This window comes from Megachile rotundata, chromosome 11 (assembly GCF_050947335.1).
Source record: "Megachile rotundata isolate GNS110a chromosome 11, iyMegRotu1, whole genome shotgun sequence".
NCBI classification, from domain to species: Eukaryota; Metazoa; Arthropoda; class Insecta; order Hymenoptera; family Megachilidae; genus Megachile; species Megachile rotundata.
This window is the reverse complement of record NC_134993.1, coordinates 11,801,343-11,820,756: the sequence shown is the minus strand read 5'-3', so window position 1 is coordinate 11,820,756 and position 19,414 is coordinate 11,801,343. Positions and strand designations below refer to the sequence as shown.

At 34.2% G+C, this 19,414-nt stretch overlaps 1 protein-coding gene across 2 annotated transcripts in view; it reads right to left on the bottom strand.

The window, feature by feature from the left end:
* Positions 1-913: 913 nt before the first annotated feature.
* The window catches only part of LOC100876672 (uncharacterized), a 20,030-nt gene continuing 1,529 nt past the window's right edge, over positions 914-19,414 (bottom strand). For both annotated transcript variants that reach the window (XM_076536979.1, XM_076536980.1), the window contains exons 2-17: positions 16,738-16,801; positions 16,263-16,368; positions 15,445-15,543; positions 15,190-15,370; positions 14,312-14,498; positions 13,901-13,989; positions 13,526-13,799; positions 13,075-13,156; positions 11,283-11,459; positions 11,021-11,216; positions 9,422-9,600; positions 7,190-7,550; positions 6,352-6,698; positions 4,132-4,449; positions 1,968-2,081; positions 914-1,897 (exon numbers count right to left, since the gene is read on the bottom strand). In XM_076536979.1, the coding sequence (XP_076393094.1) occupies positions 1,763-1,897; positions 1,968-2,081; positions 4,132-4,449; positions 6,352-6,698; positions 7,190-7,550; positions 9,422-9,600; positions 11,021-11,216; positions 11,283-11,459; positions 13,075-13,156; positions 13,526-13,799; positions 13,901-13,989; positions 14,312-14,498; positions 15,190-15,370; positions 15,445-15,543; positions 16,263-16,368; positions 16,738-16,801 (2,909 nt within the window). In that variant the 3' untranslated portion in view covers positions 914-1,762. The remainder of the gene's footprint in view (positions 1,898-1,967; positions 2,082-4,131; positions 4,450-6,351; positions 6,699-7,189; positions 7,551-9,421; positions 9,601-11,020; positions 11,217-11,282; positions 11,460-13,074; positions 13,157-13,525; positions 13,800-13,900; positions 13,990-14,311; positions 14,499-15,189; positions 15,371-15,444; positions 15,544-16,262; positions 16,369-16,737; positions 16,802-19,414) is intronic.

Genomic DNA, 19,414 nt, shown 5'->3' with positions numbered 1-19,414 from the left:
GGTGGCAATATAGCAAGAGTGTATTAATAATAATATTAGAAAATAATTTATTTTTGAGTATCACACAAATTCAAATCTTCAAATTTCCAGATGGATAATAATTATAACTAGGTTTATGATATTGCAATATGTGTGGCAATATAACGAGAGTCACTGTATTAATAATAATATTAAATATTATTATTATAAATAATTCTTAATATTCTAAAAATTTATATCTTCAAATTTCTAAATTGCAAAAAGTAATTGAAACTAGGTTTATAACTGCAATTTAATATATGGCAATATAACGAGCGTCTGCTGAATTAATTATAATATTGTCGATTACCTTCTAAATAATTGTCAGCGTTCAAAAACCCAAATCTAAAAATCTAAAAATTTTCAATTTCCAAAAAGGATAATTGTAGTGACAAGATTTATGACTGCACTTTAATTAGTGGCAATATAGCGAGTGCCCACTATATTAATAATTTTGTCAAATACTTCACTCTTAATAATTCCCAATATTCCAAAAATCTAAATTTTCAAGTTTACACATTTGAAAATATTAATATTTAGGGTGACTAGGTTTTACTGCAATTTAATGAGAGGCAATATAAGGAGTGTCACTGTATTATTAATAATATTGTTGAATATCTCATAAATAATTCCCAATATTTCAAAAACTAAAGCTTCAAGTTTACACATTTGCAAAAAATATTTAGAATGACTAGGTTTTACTGCAATTTAATGAGAGGCAATATAAGGAGCGTCACTGTATTATTAATAATACTGATGAATATTTTATAAATAATTCCCAATATTCCAAAAACCTAATTTTTCCACAATTTCAAAATTCAAAAACAAATTTCTAAATTTCCAACAATAAAAAATAAGGAAATTGTATAAAATGAATACAAAGAAAATTTTCTGCATACAATTTTATTCTCCAACCTCGGAATTCAAGTATAAAATACTATTCGAATTTATACAATGTAATCTGCCGTACTAAAATAGAAAACCGGAAAATAAACAATGCGTATTTCGAACAGGTACCCAGTAAACGTTGCGCAAAGATGGCCGACAAGATGGCCGACTCCAGCCAAACTGCTCTACAAATTTATCTCATATTTGTCTCCGTTTTAAAAGATCGATACCCATCCGCCATCTCGTCAGCTCCAGTACAATCGTGCAAAAATACAATCTCAATAAAATCCTTATTACGCCTTATATGAATGTTCCTTCATGTTTGTTCTCGATCGAACAATCTCGAATCGCAACTAAAACTGGTCGACGATCAAAAATGTCCAAAAGTTAAAAAAAAAAACAAAATTGTTTCTAACTACGTTCTTCGTTCTGAGTGCTAAAAATTTGTTCATATATCGCCGAATCGAAGATCGGAGAAACGCTCGAGCTCCGCAGAGAATAAAAACGAAGAAAAATAAAAAAATACAATGAATGAAATAAATTGTTCTAATTGCTCTATCTAGTTACGAACGACAGGACGCTAGTTTCATTTCTAATTCACGCGTTGACTACCGCGGCGGACATCTTGAAATCGGCAATATAAAAAAATGTGGTTAAGTTTTTAGTTTGCATTATTAATTTCTATTTTATTTATAATAATAAATGATATTATTTATTATTATAAATCGTAATCGTTCGCGTTGGATAAATGTTATCCCCTCGCGTTATATGGCATAATCGGCGCACGGCACTCAACGCGTTAAATCACAGCCGCAGTTTTGAACTGTTTTTTCGACTAAATCGAGGAAAAGCTTCGTCAATCGAGATCCGGCAGTCCGGTGGAGCTAAAGTCTGTGGAATCCTTTTGTGTTCGTTCAAAATGGCCGGCCGGCGAAGTGTCCTTCAAACGGTTCTCGAAATTCAGAAAATCAGAACCACACGGGCTACAGGCCTGCATAGATCGGAAAAAAGTTCTCTAATTCAGCGGTCTGTGAATAGTAAAGGCTTTCTGGGGTGTTTACTTGAAGCAAGAAACTGTCTGGCACGCCATTTTCCGGGATCTGTCGATCTAAACGAGGAGACGATATCACGGTGCTGTCTGTGCTGTTGCAGAGGGATCCTACGCCGTCCATTAACTGTGAACAAAATTATTTTTATTTTATTAGTTGTTCCAATTTTAATATACAATGTTATGCAGACAGTTATATATAATGTTATATAAACAGCAATATACGATATGGTGCAAAATAATAAAATGCATAATGTGCAATATATATGAAGTAATATACAAAATAATATACACAAAAATAATATTTAAAATGATATACAAAAAATAATATTCAAGATGATATACAGAAAATAATATTCAAAATGATATACAAAAAATAATATTTAAAATGATATACAAAAACTAATATTCGAAATGATATACAAAAAATAATATTTAAAATGATATACAAAAACTAATATTCAAAAAGATATACAAAAAATAATATTTAAAATGATGTGCAAAAAATAATATTTAAAATGATATACAAAAAATAATATTTAAAATGATATACAAAAATAATATTCAAAATGATATACAAAAACTAATATTCAAAATGATTTACAAAAAATAATATTCAAAATGATGTGCAAAAACTAATATTCAAAATGATTTACAAAAAATAATATTCAAAATGATGTGCAAAAAATAATATTTAAATGATATACAAAAAATAATATTCAAAATGATATACAAAAAATAATATTCAAAATGATATACAAAAAATAATATTCAAAATGATGTGCAAAAAATAATATTTAAAATGATATACAAAAAATAATATTTAAAATGATATACAAAAAATAATATTAAAAATGATATACAAAAAATAATATTCAAAATGATGTGCAAAAAATAATATAAAAATAGTATACAAAATAATATGAAAGATAATATGCAAAATACATAAAGTAACATTCAAAATAATATATAAAAAATAACATTTAAAATAATATGCTATATAACATGCAATACAATATGGAAGGTAATATGTAATTTAATATGCAATATAATATGTAATATAATATGCAATATAATATGTAATATAATATGCAATATAATATGTAATACAATATGCAATACAATATGTAATATAATATGCAATATAATATGCAATACAATATGCAATATAATCTGCAATATAATATTCAATATAATATGCAATATAAAATGCAATATAATATGCAAAATAATATACAAAATAATATGCAATATAATGTGCAATATAATGTGCAATATAATGTGCAATATAATGTGCAATATAATGTGCAATATAATATGCAATATAATATGCAATATAATGTGCAAAATAATATGCAAAATAATATGCAAAATAATATGCAAAATAATGTGCAATATAATGTGCAAAATAATATGCAAAATAATATGCAATATAATGTGCAAAATAATATGCAATATAATGTGCAAAATAATATGCAATATAATATGCAATATAATGTGCAATATAATGTGCAATATAATGTGCAATATAATGTGCAATATAATATGCAATATAATATGCAATATAATATGCAATATAATATGCAATATAATGTGCAAATAATTCCTAATATTTCAAAAACTCAAAGCTTCAAGTCTACACATTTGCAAAAAATATTTAGGATGACTACGTTTTACTGCAATTTAATGAGAGGCAATATAAGGAGTGTCACTGTATTATTAATAATCCTTGAATATCTTATAAATAATTCCCAATATTTCAAAAACTCAAAGCTTCAAGTCCACACACTTGCAAAAAATATTTAGAATGACTAGGTTTTACTGCAATTTAATGAGAGGCAATATACGGAGTGTCACTGTATTATTAATAATATTGTCGAATATCTCATAAATTCCCAATACTTCATTAATATTTACTGTAATCCACACCCAAACCTAACCCACAAATTCATCCACTAACATTATACTTGTTTTCTACGTGATCATGTGACCTAGTTCACCGACAAGATAAAGTGACGTTAATTTCCCAAAATCCGAAATTAATTCCCGAAATACCCAAAGGCAGATTTTGCCAAGTTGGCAAACGCGGCGTGAACGCGTCGGCGGGAAAACGGAAACGCGATAGGACGATACGCTTAATGAGTGAACAAATTGAAGGTAACCATGAAATTTCTTACCAGCTTAGTTTTCTCCTCGACTACTTCCACAACGTTGCCCTCCACCGTGCTGGTAATAATACCTGTTCCCAACTTCTTGCCCAGGATCTTTACCTCCTTCCTGCATCCACCGGAAGCGTTCACGGCGTTGGTGTCGCAGCCGTTCATGTTCGAGGCGGTGCTCTTCAAGAACTGCTCGTACGGGCTAAGTAATTTCGACTCTTGATACTGGGACACCATCAGCTCTTGGTTATGGTTCTTTGGACCCAGAATCTTCACCTCGCCGAGACCAGAAAACAGTTTCGATGACGAGAGACAATTCGGTTTACTGCCCAGGACCTTTCGGATAAAATTCTTATTATTTCTGAGGTGATTTTAAGGGGTTTGATTTTATGGGGGTGGTTTGGGGATGTAGAAATTTGGAGGGCGCAGTTGGGCAGTAGTTTCGAAGTTTTGATGTGGGGAAAGTTTTAAGTTATTGGGATAAAGTTTTAGTTGTGGGCTTTCAAGGTGGAATAGGGAGAATTTTTTAAATTTTAAGCATTGGGTCCCAAAAGTTGGAAGAGAAGTATGAAATTATTGAATTATAAAGAATTTTAGATTGAAAGTTATTGTACTTAGAAAGTCTCTAAGTTTGTAAGTTCTGATATTATCGAGTTTTGATGTTTTAAAACAGATAAGTCCCAAAATTGTGATTTTTAAGTCCCAAACCCAAATTCTACAATGTGTAAATCTCCACGACCAAATATTCCAGTTGGAAACAAAGTCCCAAAGTCCTAGAATCATCAAGACACAAAAGAAATATCAAGTTCCAAAACACGTAAGTCCCAAAATTGTGATCTTCAAGTCCCAACTCCAAGTTCTATAATGTAGAAGTTCCCAAAACCTATTAACCCAGTTCTGAAGTCCCAACATCACGGAAACAAAGTGCCAATATCTCAGAATCATCACGTCTCAAAGTCCCAAAATCACAAGTCCCTAACTTCCAAAATCATAGATTAGGTCCCAATATTCAGAAATTTGTATATTCAAATCACTGAATTATCAAACTTCTAATATCTCGAATCAATAAATCTCAACATTTCAGCAACTCCAAGTCCCAAAATCTCTAAATTTCAAAGTAATCAAGTCCCAAATTCAAATATCCAAGTCCCAAAATCACAGAATGTCAAGTTGTCAAAGTTCCAAAGTACTCCAGTCCTAAATCTAAAATTTGTAAGTCCCAAAATATGTACTTCCAAGGTTCTAACACCCTAGGTCCCAAATTCCAGAATCCTCAAGTCCCAGAATTCCAAATTTCCAAGATTCAAATTTGTAAGTTCAAAATTACCAAAATTCCAATATTTCAATATCTTAATATTTTAAATTCTTCAAATTTTGATCTTGACAAGTACTAAATCTTTAGGTCCCCAAATCCATAATTCCCAAATCCTCTATTTTCCAAGTTGTCAATTCCCAAATCCCCTATTTTCCAATTCCTAAGTCCCCAATTCTCAAGTCCCCAAATCCCAAGTCCCCAATTCCCAAGTTCTCAATTCCCAAATCATTTATTTTCTAAGTCCTCAATTCCCAAGTCCCCAACTCCTAAGTCCCAAATACATAATTCCCAAATCCTCTATTTTCCAAGTTCTCAATTCCCAAATCCCCTATTTTCCAAGTCCCCAATTCCCCAATTCCCAAATCCTCTATTTTCCAATTCCTAAGTCCCCAATTCCCAAGTCCCCAATTCCCCAATTCCCAAATCCTCTATTTTCCAATTCCTAAGTCCCCAATTCCTAAGTCCCCAATTCCCAAGTCCCCAATTCCCAAGTCCCCAATTTCCAAGTCCCCAATTCCCAAATCATTTATTTTCTAAGTCCTCAATTCCCAAGTCCCCAATTCCTAAGTCCCCAACTCCTAAGTCCCAAATACATAATTCCCAAATCCTCTATTTTCCAATTCCTAAGTCCCCAATTCCCAAGTCCCCAATTTCCAACTCCCCAATTCCCAAGTTCTCAATTCCCAAATCATTTATTTTCTAAGTCCTCAATTCCCAAGTCCCCAACTCCTAAGTCCCCAACTCCTAAGTCCCCAACTCCTAAATCCCCAACTCCTAAGTCCCCAACTCCTAAGTCCCCATCTCCTAAGTCCCCAACTCGTAAGTCCCCAATTCCCAAACCCCCAAATCCCCAAATCCCCAAATCCCAATAAATCACCCCTCAGACCCCCAAAACTTCCTCCCCCTATCCACACAAACCTTACCTTCGGATTCGAAGCGATCGACCCCAGAATCTTCATATCCGACTGAGTAATAGGTATCAACCCAGCATCCCCTTCACTATCATCAAACACAGACGGTAACTTCATTTTAGTATCATACACCGAATGATGATCATCCATGCTAGAACTATTAAGGATGTTCAAATCCTCAGTCAAGCTTGTATTACTCTTCAAGTATGGCAACGTATCATTTAAAATCGACATTGGAGTGTGATTCTTCATTAAAAGAGACGATATGGCGTGATGAGACGTTGTCGATAGAGTCGATATGTCGCTTCGATGACTGAGGATGTTTGTTAACTCTTGCTGGCTCGATGGCACTCCTATAGCTGCAAGAAAATTAAAATACACGTATATTTATTAGGAATAATCTAGTTCAAACTTTGTGCGATCAATGCAGCACTATAATTTTTAATAGCAAGCTTCAAATAGTACGGTGTCGTTCAACTACTTTGAAAGAAGTTTATTGACCTTGATGCGCAGTAGGATACGAAACGCGATAAACCTGCGCAATGAAGGTGATATAATAGACATACTATTGTTCGTCTATAGTAACTTCACTGCGCACGATTATCTTTCACGGTTACGGACTGCGCAGCCATTTAATGTTCAAGGTCATTCGAAAAATGTGACCGATAACTTGCAAATTAAATTGTCATGTATTACAAGTATTACCGAAGGTTATCATCTAAAAATATTAACAAATGTCATAAAATATTTTTCAATAGAAAATCTTAAAAGGGAGAAGTCTTCAAACTAGTACATGCTGTTTTTGTATAATAACAAAGCTTCCTAAAATTGGAGCTGGATTGCGACTCACTCTCGTCCTCAGCAACGTTGACTCCGCTCTCAATGGTCAACGGTTTCGGGCCAAGAATCAAATCATCGATTTTGGACTGCGAGAGGAAGCTAATGCCGTCCACGAAGCGGTCGTCGAGGCTCTTGCTGTCGAGGATTCGGATGTCCTTGTCCTCCAGGATCTCGATGCCATCCATCGACATGGATTTCTGCGTCGTGCCGGAATCGAGTACCATGATCTGATTATCGGAATCCCCGATGATGACTTCCCCGTTGCCACGCATATTCACCACATTGATCGCGTCCGCTTCATCGCCGTCCAGAATTGTCACATCGTGCGAATTCTGCGCCATCAGATCTCTCGCCTCGCTGTTTGTCATCACCTATGAAGCGACATTCGGCTGTGAGATCTAGTTTTGAGGCTTGATTAAGGTTAAGATTCAGATTAAGTTTAGCTAGGTTAGTGGCTAGATGGAGATTACGTGTTAGATGGAGGTTAGGTGTTAGATGGAAGTTAAGGCTAAGTTGTGACAAGACTGAAGTTAAAATTAGGATTAAGTTGTCATCGAGGTCAAGACTAAGGTCAAGGTTAGTCAAAGTTAAGGTTAAGTTACAGATGAAGGCTGAAGATGAAATTAAGGTTAGGTTGTCATCGAGGTCAAGACTAAGGTGAAGGTCAAGGTTAGTCAAAGTTAAGGTTAAGTTATAGATGAAGGCTGAAGGTAAAATTAAGGTTAGATTGTCATCGAGGTCAAGACTAAGGTGAGGGTCAAGGTTAGTCAACGTTAAGGTTAAGTTATAGATGAAGGCTGAAGATAAAATTAAGGTTAGGTTGTCATCGAGGTCAAGACTAAGGTGAAGGTCAAGGTTAGTCAAAGTTAAGGTTAAGTTATAGATGAAGGCTGAAGATAAAATTAAGGTTAGGTTGCCATCGAGGTCAAGACTAAGGTGAGGGTCAAGGTTAGTCAACGTTAAGGTTAAGTTATAGATGAAGGCTGAAGATAAAATTAAGGTTAGGTTGTCATCAAGGTTAAGGCTAAGATGAAGGTCAAAGTTAGATTTTAGACCAGAGTTAAGGTTAAGATCAAGGCTAAAGTATAAGGTCAAAGTTAAGAGCAAAGTTTTTGGCCAAGGTCAAGTTTTAGGTTAAGGTCAATGTTATGGACAAGCTTTAAGTTAGGACAAGATTAAGCTTAAGGTTAGGATCAAGTTTAAATTTAGCTTCAGGTGTACATCAAGGTTAAGACTAAGGTTAAAGTTGAGGTTTCAGATCATAGTTAAGGTTCAGGTTAAGTTTCAGGTCAAGGTTGAGGATAATATTAAGTGTTAAGTCAAGGTTGAGGATAATATTAAGTGTTAGGTCAAGGTTGTAGTTAAGATCAAGTGTTAGGTCAAGGTTGAAGTTATGATTGAGTGCTAGGTCAAAGTCAAAGTGGAGGTTAAATGTTAGATCAAGGTTGAAGCTATGATTAAGTGTTAGGTCAAGGTTGAATTTATGATTAAGTCTTAGGTCAAGGTTGTAGTTAAGATTAAGTGTTAGGTCAAGGCTGAGGTTATGATTGAGTGCTAGGTCAAAGTCAAAGTGGAGGTTAAATGTTAGATCAAGGTTGAAGCTATGATTAAGTGTTAGGTCAAGGTTGAATTTATGATTAAGTCTTAGGTCAAGGTTGTAGTTAAGATCAAGTGTTAGGTCAAGGTTGAGGTTATGATTGAGTGCTAGGTCAAAGTTAAAGTGGAGGTTAAGTGTTAGATCGAGGTTGAAGCTATGATTAAGGTTAGGTCAAGGTTGTAGATAAGATGAAGTGTTAGGTCAAGGTTGAGGTTATGATTGAGTGCTAGGTCAAAGTTAAAGTGGAGGTTAAGTGTTAGGACAAGGTTAAAATTAAGATCAAGTGTTAGGTCAAGGTTAAAGTTAAGTTTAAGTGTTAGATGAAGGTGATAATTAAGCCTTAAGTCAAGTTTAAATTTAAGGTTAAGTTTCATACCAAGTTTGAAGTTAAGCTTAACGTTTGGATCCAAGTTAACACTAAATTTTATGTCAAAGTTAAATTTGAAGTTGTACATTATGTCAAATCAAGTTTAAGATCAAGGTCAAGGTCATCATAAAAAGTCCCCATAAAAACATTTATCAAAGCAATTAAACTTGTTCATCATCTAAATAATGATCAAACGACCTCTAAAGCGCTCTACTATAAATAAACAATAAAAACAAAGCACAAATAAATATAAAAACAAAGACAAAAACGTTGATCACCTCATAACGCCCATCTTCGGTGGCTCTCACGAATTGTATTCCACCCTGGGCGGCCAGTTCCAGCAACTCGTTGCAATCCTCCATCGACGTAGACACAACAGGACCATTCTGACGATCTGGCTCGTTCCTATGGGGCTCGGTGTACGTGAACTGAGAATCCAATGCCGTGACCAGACTCTCTGCCGACAATACACACCGAATAAACACCATACTGGCAACGACACTTTGAAAAACATCACCGCTTTAACGAGCCAATTATGGAAGGACAACGGCACCGGGCTCCCTTGGCGCGAATGTGCTCCTGACTGATATCGCCCAGTTAACATCGTAACGAAACGATTACCTTATCGATATTATGGGGTGAAATTTTCTTCCTTGGAAACTGCTTCTACTTTGTGGCGGGATAAATAAGGGGGTGAAATGCTTGCTAGGTGAATCTTGGGACTTTAGGAAATTTTCAAGCTGGAGAGTTATGGCAAAAAAATTTGGCGCTGTTATACGGGTAGTTAGCAGCAATTTATATTAAAGGCGCACCTCCCACAAAATGGGAGTGGTTCTCAAAATTCGGACTTTACTTGGAGAAACCTTGACAAACTGAGATGCTGATTTACTGTTATTTAACAATGCATAATGTTGTCATTAATAGGAGCCAATAGTTCCAAGATTCTGAGCAGTTTTCTAATTCGAATGGTTCTCAGATTTCAAACAGCTGATAGCCAGCCAAGCTAAGAGACCTAGTTGAGCACCATTGACAAGGTGTGAGAACCATTGACAAGGTATGAGGTGCATTGACAAGATATGAACACCATTGACAAGGTATGAGAACCATTGACAAGGTATGAGGTCCATAGACAAGATATACGAACACCACTGACAAGGTATGAGAACCACTGACAAGGTGTGAGAACCATTGACAAGGTATGAGGTGCATTGACAAGATATGAACACCATTGACAAGGTATGAGGTCCATTGACAAGGTATGAGGTCCATAGACAAGATATACGAACACCACTGACAAGGTATGAGAACCACTGGCAAAGTGTGAGAACCATTGACAAGGTATGAGGTGCATTGACAAGATATGAACACCATTGACAAGGTATGAGGACCATCAACAAGGTATGAGGTCCATTAACAAGATATATGAAGACCACAGACAAGGTATGAGAACCACTGACAAGGTGTGAGGACCATTGACAAGGTATGAGGTGCATTGACAAGATATGAACACCATTGACAAGGTATGAGGACCACTGACAAGGTATGAGGTCCATAGACAAGATATACGAACACCACTGACAAGGTATGAGAACCACTGGCAAAGTGTGAGAACCATTGACAAGGTATGAGGTGCATTGACAAGATATGAACACCATTGACAAGGTATGAGGACCATCAACAAGGTATGAGGTCCATAGACAAGATCCAAACACCACTGACAAGGTATGAGAACCACTGATCCATGAATCAAACAGCGATTAAACCATAACTGCGATAAAACAACGCCCATTTCACTCAATCCATCAATTCATCACCGGACATAGCTTATTTCCTTTGACGGACACTTTGACGGAAAAAAGATAAAGGAGTTCCCTCACCATGCTCATTTTCTGGTCCAGGCGGTTCCACGATGAAATTCATCTTTCCATCAGGATCTATGTTCTGAATGACAGTGGCTACCACGGGTACTTTCACTTGGACAGCTTTGACCCGGTCCGCGTCGGATGTGATGGTTGGACTTAGGCTCATCTTGCCCGCCATTCGTAGATCTTCCGCTGTGGCGGGTGTCAGGATCTGTATTTGAATTAATTTGTTGAATAGAGGAATAGTGTTTGTATTGGTGGTGTATTGATGGTTTACGTTTTTGTGGGTTCCTGTAGGAGAGATCTTGACGAGAACTGGAATTCCTTTGGCGGGTTTGAAGAGGGCGAATGGCGTTTGACCCTCCAGGAGCGCCATGTCCATTGCTTTTGTGTCGATTTTGTCGATCACTACTGATTCCATCATGTCCGACTTCGGTGACAGAGAGTTCGAGAGCTGTGGTATTCGAGTGCTTTTAGTTATATGAGTGACTTGTGTAATGGAGAATTTGGGAAATAATGTGAAGGGTTTTAGAGATTTGAGGGTTTGAGGAATTTTATATTACTGAATTTCTTAGATTGGAAATTTGACATTCTTGAATCACCAAATTAGGAAACTTGATATTCCTTAATATCTGAGGTTGGAAAATTGATACTCCTGAATCTTTAAATTAAGAAATTTGATGTATCTCAATCTCTAAGCTTGGAAATTTGATACTTCTGAATCTCTGAGTAAGGAAACTTGATATTCCTTAATCTCCAAGTTTGGAAATTTGATACTCCTGAATCTTTAAATTAGGAAATATGATATATCTCGATCTCTAAGCTTGGAAATTTGATACTTCTGAATCTGTGAGTAAGGAAACTTGATATTCCTTAATCTCTAAGTTTGGAAATTTGATACTCCAGAATCTTTAAATTAGGAAATTTGATATATCTCAATCTCTAAGCTTGGAAATTTGATACTTCTGAATCTCTGAGTAAGGAAACTTGATATTCCTTGATCTCCAAGTTTGGAAATTTGATACTCCTGAATCTTTAAATTAAGAAATTTGATATATCTCAATCTCTAAGCTTGGAAATTTGATACTTCTGAATCTCTGAGTAAGGAAACTTGATATTCCTTAATCTCTAAGTTTGGAAATTTGATACTCCAGAATCTTTAAATTAGGAAATTTGATATATCTCAATCTCTAAGCTTGGAAATTTGATACTTCTGAATCTCTGAGTAAGGAAACTTGATATTCCTTAATCTCCAAGTTTGGAAATTTGATACTCCTGAATCTTTAAATTAGGAAATTTGATATATCTCAATCTCTAAGCTTGGAAATTTGATACTTCTGAATCTCTGAGTAAGGAAACTTGATATTCCTTGATCTCCAAGTTTGGAAAATTGATACTCCAGAATCTTTAAATTAGGAAATTTGATATATCTCAATCTCTAAGCTTGGAAATTTGATACTTCTGAATCTCTGAGTAAGGAAACTTGATATTCCTTAATCTCCAAGTTTGGAAATTTGATACTCCTGAATCTTTAAATTAGGAAATTTGATATATCTCAATCTCTAAGCTTGGAAATTTGATACTTCTGAATCTCTGAGTAAGGAAACTTGATATTCCTTAATCTCCAAGTTTGGAAATTTGATACTCCTGAATCTTTAAATTAGGTAATTTGATATATCTCAATCTCTAAGCTTGGAAATTTGATACTTCTAAATCTCTGAGTAAGGAAACTTGATATTCCTTAATCTCCAAGTTTGGAAATTTGATACTCCTGAATCTTTAAATTAAGAAATTTGATGTATCTCAATCTCTAAGCTTGGAAATTTGATACTTCTGAATCTCTGAGTAAGGAAACTTGATATTCCTTAATCTCTAAGCCTGGAAATTTCATATTCTTGAATCTCTAAATTAAGAATCCTAATATTTTTCAATCTCCAAGTGTACAAATTAGATATCCCAAAATTTCTATATTCAAAAATTTACAAGTATGATATTTCCAACTTCCAAATCTTGTAAGTTAAAAAATTTGTTCTTAAGTTTAATGAATAATGAATTTCTTAATTACTAACCGAGATAAGAGGATCTTTGTCTCTGACATCAATGGTCTGATTACGATCCCCGTTGGGCAGCTGCACGATCCTAACATTCTTACTGAAATTAAATTATTTAAAATTAGTACAAACATTTAATATTGTAACTCATATTAGCTCGATAAACTCCAACGTGACTACTTCTCGCTAACTCACGGTTCGACATCGATACGTGCTGAAAACAGTTTAGAAAATACTCCATTCGACAAGCTAACCTAACAGCATCAGATAACGTCACCGTGAGATCCCTCTAGGATCAATTTACGCAAGAGGGTAAAAAGACAGGAAAGGAAGCGTGAAATTTTCTGCTGACTGAGAAAGATCAACATTCTGTCTGCGTTCTAACGTCGGGAAAAGAGGAGCGTTGACTGTCCGTCAAGGAGCAAATTAAGCGTTCTATATCGCCGCGATTCCGGCGACGTCTACCTACTTTCTTATAACGTTCGGATCGTTGATTCCCGGCTGCGGCGTGGTTGGATGTCGATATTTGATGCCGTGCTTGTACTCCTCGTGCGATCTCAAAGCGAACCGACGCGGGAACTCTTTGCCGCAGATTCCGCACACGTACTGCATTTTCTCCGCGTGTGCATGCGCTTTGACCTTGTGGCAGACCAAATTCGACATCTGATTGAAGCCTTTGCCGCAAAGCTCGCATTTATACGGCCTCTCGTTCGTATGGGTAAACACGTGGTTTCTCAAATTGCCTGACAAACGAACACAATTATTTGGATGCGAATTTTCGATGTCAAAGCGAACGTGTGGACACGTAAGCGTTATTATTTTTTTTTTTCATAAATTTCATTACCCTTTTGATGAAATCCTTTTCCGCAAACTTGACACTTGTGGGGCTTGTGTTCGGAGTGTGTTTTGCGGTGAGATATCAGCGTGGACACTCTGCAAAAATAAAAATAGTAAATTCCTTAAAATTCATGAATAAATAAATAAATGAATGGATATTACAGAATTGAAATCCGAAATAATCGAGATCAAACGCATTTAAACGAGCCACCATTAAAAATGCTCCATTAACATTAATTTCTAAACCGACAGAAACATCGTGCTCGTTAAAATTTTCTGCTCTTTATCTCACAATCGCGATTCAGAACGCTAATGATCCGCGGCGAAGCACGGTCATTATTTTTTAACCCGAGTGAAATTGTACTTGCAATTTGCTGCCGAGCCATTTCGCGGAAAAAGATGGCGTATCGATGCTAACCTGTTGAAAGTCTTCTTGCAAAATTCACAGACGTAAGGCCTAGCGTCGCTGTGTATCGCTTTGTGTTGGCTCAGTGTCGACAATTGGCGGAAAGCTTTGCCACAAGCCTCGCATTTAAAGTTCCTCTCGTCGGTGTGCGTTGGCAGGTGTCTCATCAACGTGTACTGATGCCGGAACTCCTTGGAACCTGCGTTGAATATTTTTAATTCACTATTTGATATTATTTAAGAATATGTACATGTTATTAGACACTACATATATCAGTCATTTTATAGCATGTAACTAAGTATCATGTTACTAGTGGGTCAAACCCATCACTTTTGGACCTCAGGTTAGGTTACAGTATTTGTTGTAATATTTTTATATTTGCTTTAATATATTTATACTGATTCAATCAATATTTATTTATTGTTGTAATAAAATTGTGTAGTGATGTAATAATGTATATTGTTAGGTATACGTTATTATATACATCACTATATACATTATACACATTAGGTCATTCCACGTCAAACCCATCACTACTGGACCCCACCATCTGCGATTTTGCTCCAATCGAAATATGTCGTAGTCCCCGTGAAATTAGGGGGGGTTTAAGTCATCATTTTGCCGGTTTCGAATTTGTTAAGGAATAACAAGCCTTCAAAGTTTGCAATTTTTGCCCACTTTTGCGAAAATAGGCTTCACTCACGAATTTTTTTCTCAGAAACTACTCAACCGATTTAGCTAAATTTTTTTCTGTTTTATTCACAAAGGATTGGGCTATTTTAAAATATTTTTTTTATTCCGACAATTTGTTATGGAATGTTGCAAAATTTAAACAAATTCTGTTTTGCGTTTTTTTCAATGAGGGTAAAGGGTTTAAAGTAATTACTCACAAATTCCACATTCCCAGATTTTCAGCGTTTTACCGTCCCGTTTCAGATACTTGACAAAATGGAGTTTGGAACGGGGGTCATCTTTGTCGATGAGGTGCGTGGCGGAAGAAGATGGCCGCTCAACCACGGGGTCCGAGTACACCATAACGTTGTCCGTAGTGTTGACACTTTGATCGACGATCTAAGGATAAATAAGATGAATAATCTATAAATAATTTAAGGATAAATGATATAAGAAATGTTAATATGTTATACTTTGTATTTGAACGCATCTTTGTTCAGAAATTTCGCCACGGTGTTGTCGATATTAATTACTTCGGAATCTATCGCTACATCCAGGTTCATGCAGTCACCCTTCGTTTGGACAAATGAAGTTTAATAGTGATTATACTAATTATAGTATGAATTATGTACAGATGAATTATATGCAGAGGCCAATTGTGCAATTGCGTTGTACAATTTATTTAACAAACATAATTCATTCTAAAAATGCAAAATTTTCTATTAAAAGAAAAATACAATTTATTCTACAAATGCTAATATTTGTATTAAAAAAAAATACAATTCATTCTAAAAATGCAAATTGTTGTATAAAAAAAAGAATACAATTTATTTAACAAATATAATTTATTCTAAAAATGCAAAATTTTCTATTAAAAGAAAAATACAATTTATTCTACAAATGCTAATATTTGTATTAAAAAAAAAATACAATTCATTCTATAAATGCAAATTGTTGTATAAAAAAAAGAATACAATTTATTTAACAAATGCAATTCATTCTAAAAATATAAATTTTTGTATTAAAAAAAAAAATATGCAATGCAAATATAAAAATTTGCAATTTAAAATGAATTTTTAATATGTTACATATGTAACACGTGTCAGCAACGTTTATGAATAATTTAATAATTAAGAGTTTTAGTTGTTTAATTATATATCAAATTAATATCAGTTACAGGAAGCCACAATAATATTTAATATTTTAATGGAAGAGTAATTATGCACTCTTAATTTGAATGCAATGAAAAGATGAATGTTTCATGGTAGATATTAATTTAGTAATTAATTACTTGAATTAATTGGTGATCATTTGTGGATTGTAAATTTGGTACGACTGTCACGTCGTTTCGGTTTTCAGGTCCTGAGTTCTCTTCCTTTACGTAAACTTCGTAAACACTGGAAATGAAATATTTTTTATTCAGGATTGTACATTTTTAACATTGTTAAAATCTAAATTTTCAAATTTTTTAATTTTTGGATTCAAATATTCTGAAATTAATATTCTGAAATTACAAAGTTGTAAAATTGAAAGATTGCAACATTCTAAAATTCCTCAATTCCCTAGATCCCCCAAATATAAAATCAAGTACACACAAAAGAGAAACCGAAATAATGTAACAAGTTATCTACAAAATGCAGAAACCCCTTCACGTCGACTGCAGAAAATTCCACTTTTAAATTATATCGTTCTCTTCCAAAAATTTCAGGGATTACAGTCAGCCGGTCACCGTGTAACCCTGATGCATGCTAATTTTTTAAGCTCACCTGATAACCTCGTCCGGAATAGAACGAGTGAATTGCACCTGCGGATCCTCGTACTGGGTCTCCCCTGAAATTTCGAACAAATTTTTATTCGAATAATAGGAAATTTATTAGACATTGTTAATAATGTGAAATGGTATTAATAATTGTGTATTAAATAACTATGATTAGAACGTTGCTATTTATGTGGTGATTAGTAATAATTGTATATTGTCATTGATTATTATGTTCACTGATATAATAAAGGTATGATGAAGCTGTTGGAAATTCGAGGAGGCCATTTTGTTTGTAATGTAGCTTAAAGAATATTTTTCTTATGATTTGCTTTGTTTCTTTCTTTGTTATAATATTTAATAATGAGATTATCAAATTACCTAAATTGTAAAATCCAACCTCCAAACTTTCAAAACCCTAACCTCGAAAAATTGTTAAATCTTCAATCTTCAAATTTTCAAAACACTAACCTCCTAAAATTCTAAAATCTTCAACCCTTGAATTCACAAAACCTTCACCTTCTAAAATTTTATAATACAATCCCAAAATTTCCAAAACTTGAGATTTAAAAGATCTTAAAATCCAACCTCCAAATTCCCAAAAACTTAGATTCCCAAAATTTAAAAATCCAACCCCTAAATTGCCAAAATACTAATCTCATAAAATTCTAAAATCTCCAATCCCTCAATTCCCAAAACCCTAATCTCCCAAATTTCTAAAATCCAACCCCCAAATTCCCAAAACCCTAATCTCCCAAAATTCTATAATTCAACCCCCAAATTCCCAAAACCCTAATCTCCCAAAATTGTAAAATCTGCAACCCCCAAATCCCCAAAACCTTAAACTCCCAAAATTCTAAAATCCAACCCCCAAATTCCCAAAACCCTAATCTCCCAAAATTGTAAAATCTGCAACCCCAAATCCCCAAAACCTTAAACTCCCAAAATCCTAAAATCCACCCCTCAAATTCCCAAAACCCCAGATTCGAAAAATTCTAAATTCTCCAACCCCCAAAATCCCAAAAGCTTAATTATCCAAAATTCTAAAATCTCCAACCCCCAAATTCTCAAAATTCTAAACTTTCTACTCCCCAAATTCCCAAGAATCTAAAATCAACCCCGAAATTCCCAAAACCTTAAACTCCTAAAATTCTAAAATCTCCAACCCCTAAAATTCCATCTTCTAAAACTACCCCCTGAAAAATCTTCAAAAATGAAAAATACCATCTATTCTACGTTTACCTCCTCCTTAAAAAATTTTTGAATCGAAAACAAATAAAACCTAACAGTGCAACGATAATGTATTATAATAAAATAATCTCCCGTCACAAAATGATCTCTTTCCCTCTATACGTACTTCATCTACTTTTTTCATTTAATAATCTCTTATCTAGTTCATCCAATATGCTCTTTGCGACATTCATCCGTGTCCATGTAAAGGAACTAATGGGCACAAATGAATAAATTAAATAAAACTCGTTTTATCTCGAACGATAGCTCGAGCGATGAAAATATTATATTCCATAATCGTGATCTTTTTCTTGAAAAGTTAAATGCATTAATTGCGGGTAAACGAGAAGACAATTGTTTTTATTTTTCTCAAGAAAAGTACTCTAAAATACTTTCCGAAGTGGTTTCTGCTAAAACTAAGTGCAACACACCTTTGGATTACAGACGATTAAAACGTTTTGACGTTTTAAAAATTAATGATGAAAGGAAATTAATTGTACCATTAAAATCAGGGGAAACGAATATACAGTATTATGTTACCAATGAAAAATTGTTCAGTATATTATATGAAACTCGCGCCAGAATAGGCCACGGAGGAAGAACACGTATGCTTAGAATGTACTATGTGTTTTAAATTGTTGGTCTCTCCTCTCAGAAAGAGAGGCGAAAAAGTTACGTCACCCTTGTGACGTTTTATAGCGACTGAATTACGGAGAAGAAAATATAAATCTCCGACATGTTCAACATTCACCATTAGTGCATGGTGACTGTCGACATTTACCGGTGTAAGTCAGAAATAAGGGTATTTAGCAAATATTTCGGACATACACCAAGCGACTATGTGAATGTTGACATTCTCCAGATTTCGGTCTTTCACGGTAACGTCTTCACTGTATGTATATTATCGTAAGATATTTTAAGTGATCCTCAAAATGAGCGACACTGATTTAAATGGAACTGGCGATGCAGACGTCCCATGAAACAATGTATCGTTTCCATCGAGCGTTTCGCTCGCGCGATGGCGACAATGTTGCAGCGAACCTCAGAAACATTCCTAATTCTCTCGGACGAAACCGTTTCTTCAATCTCATTGTTGGAATTAATATTTTAACGTACGATTTTCTTAACATTCTCACAATTTTATTACTGCTGTTAATTTCTATATAATTTCTGATACTTGAAAGTAAAATATTCGTTTTAACAAATTTTTAATAAAAATATTCTTTAAAGTAAAATATTTTTAAATATTATTTGAATTAGGAAAGAAACCTGTACAACATCTATTTAAATTATGAAAAGCAAAAATTGAAAATTGTTATAAATAAAAATTGATCAAATTGTTCAAATTAAAAATTGTTAAAAGTAAAAGTTGGTTAAATTGAACATCTTATTATTTTTTATTCTTTACAGAAGCAAAAATTGTTCAAATTTTACAATTTAGACAGAAACATTAAAGA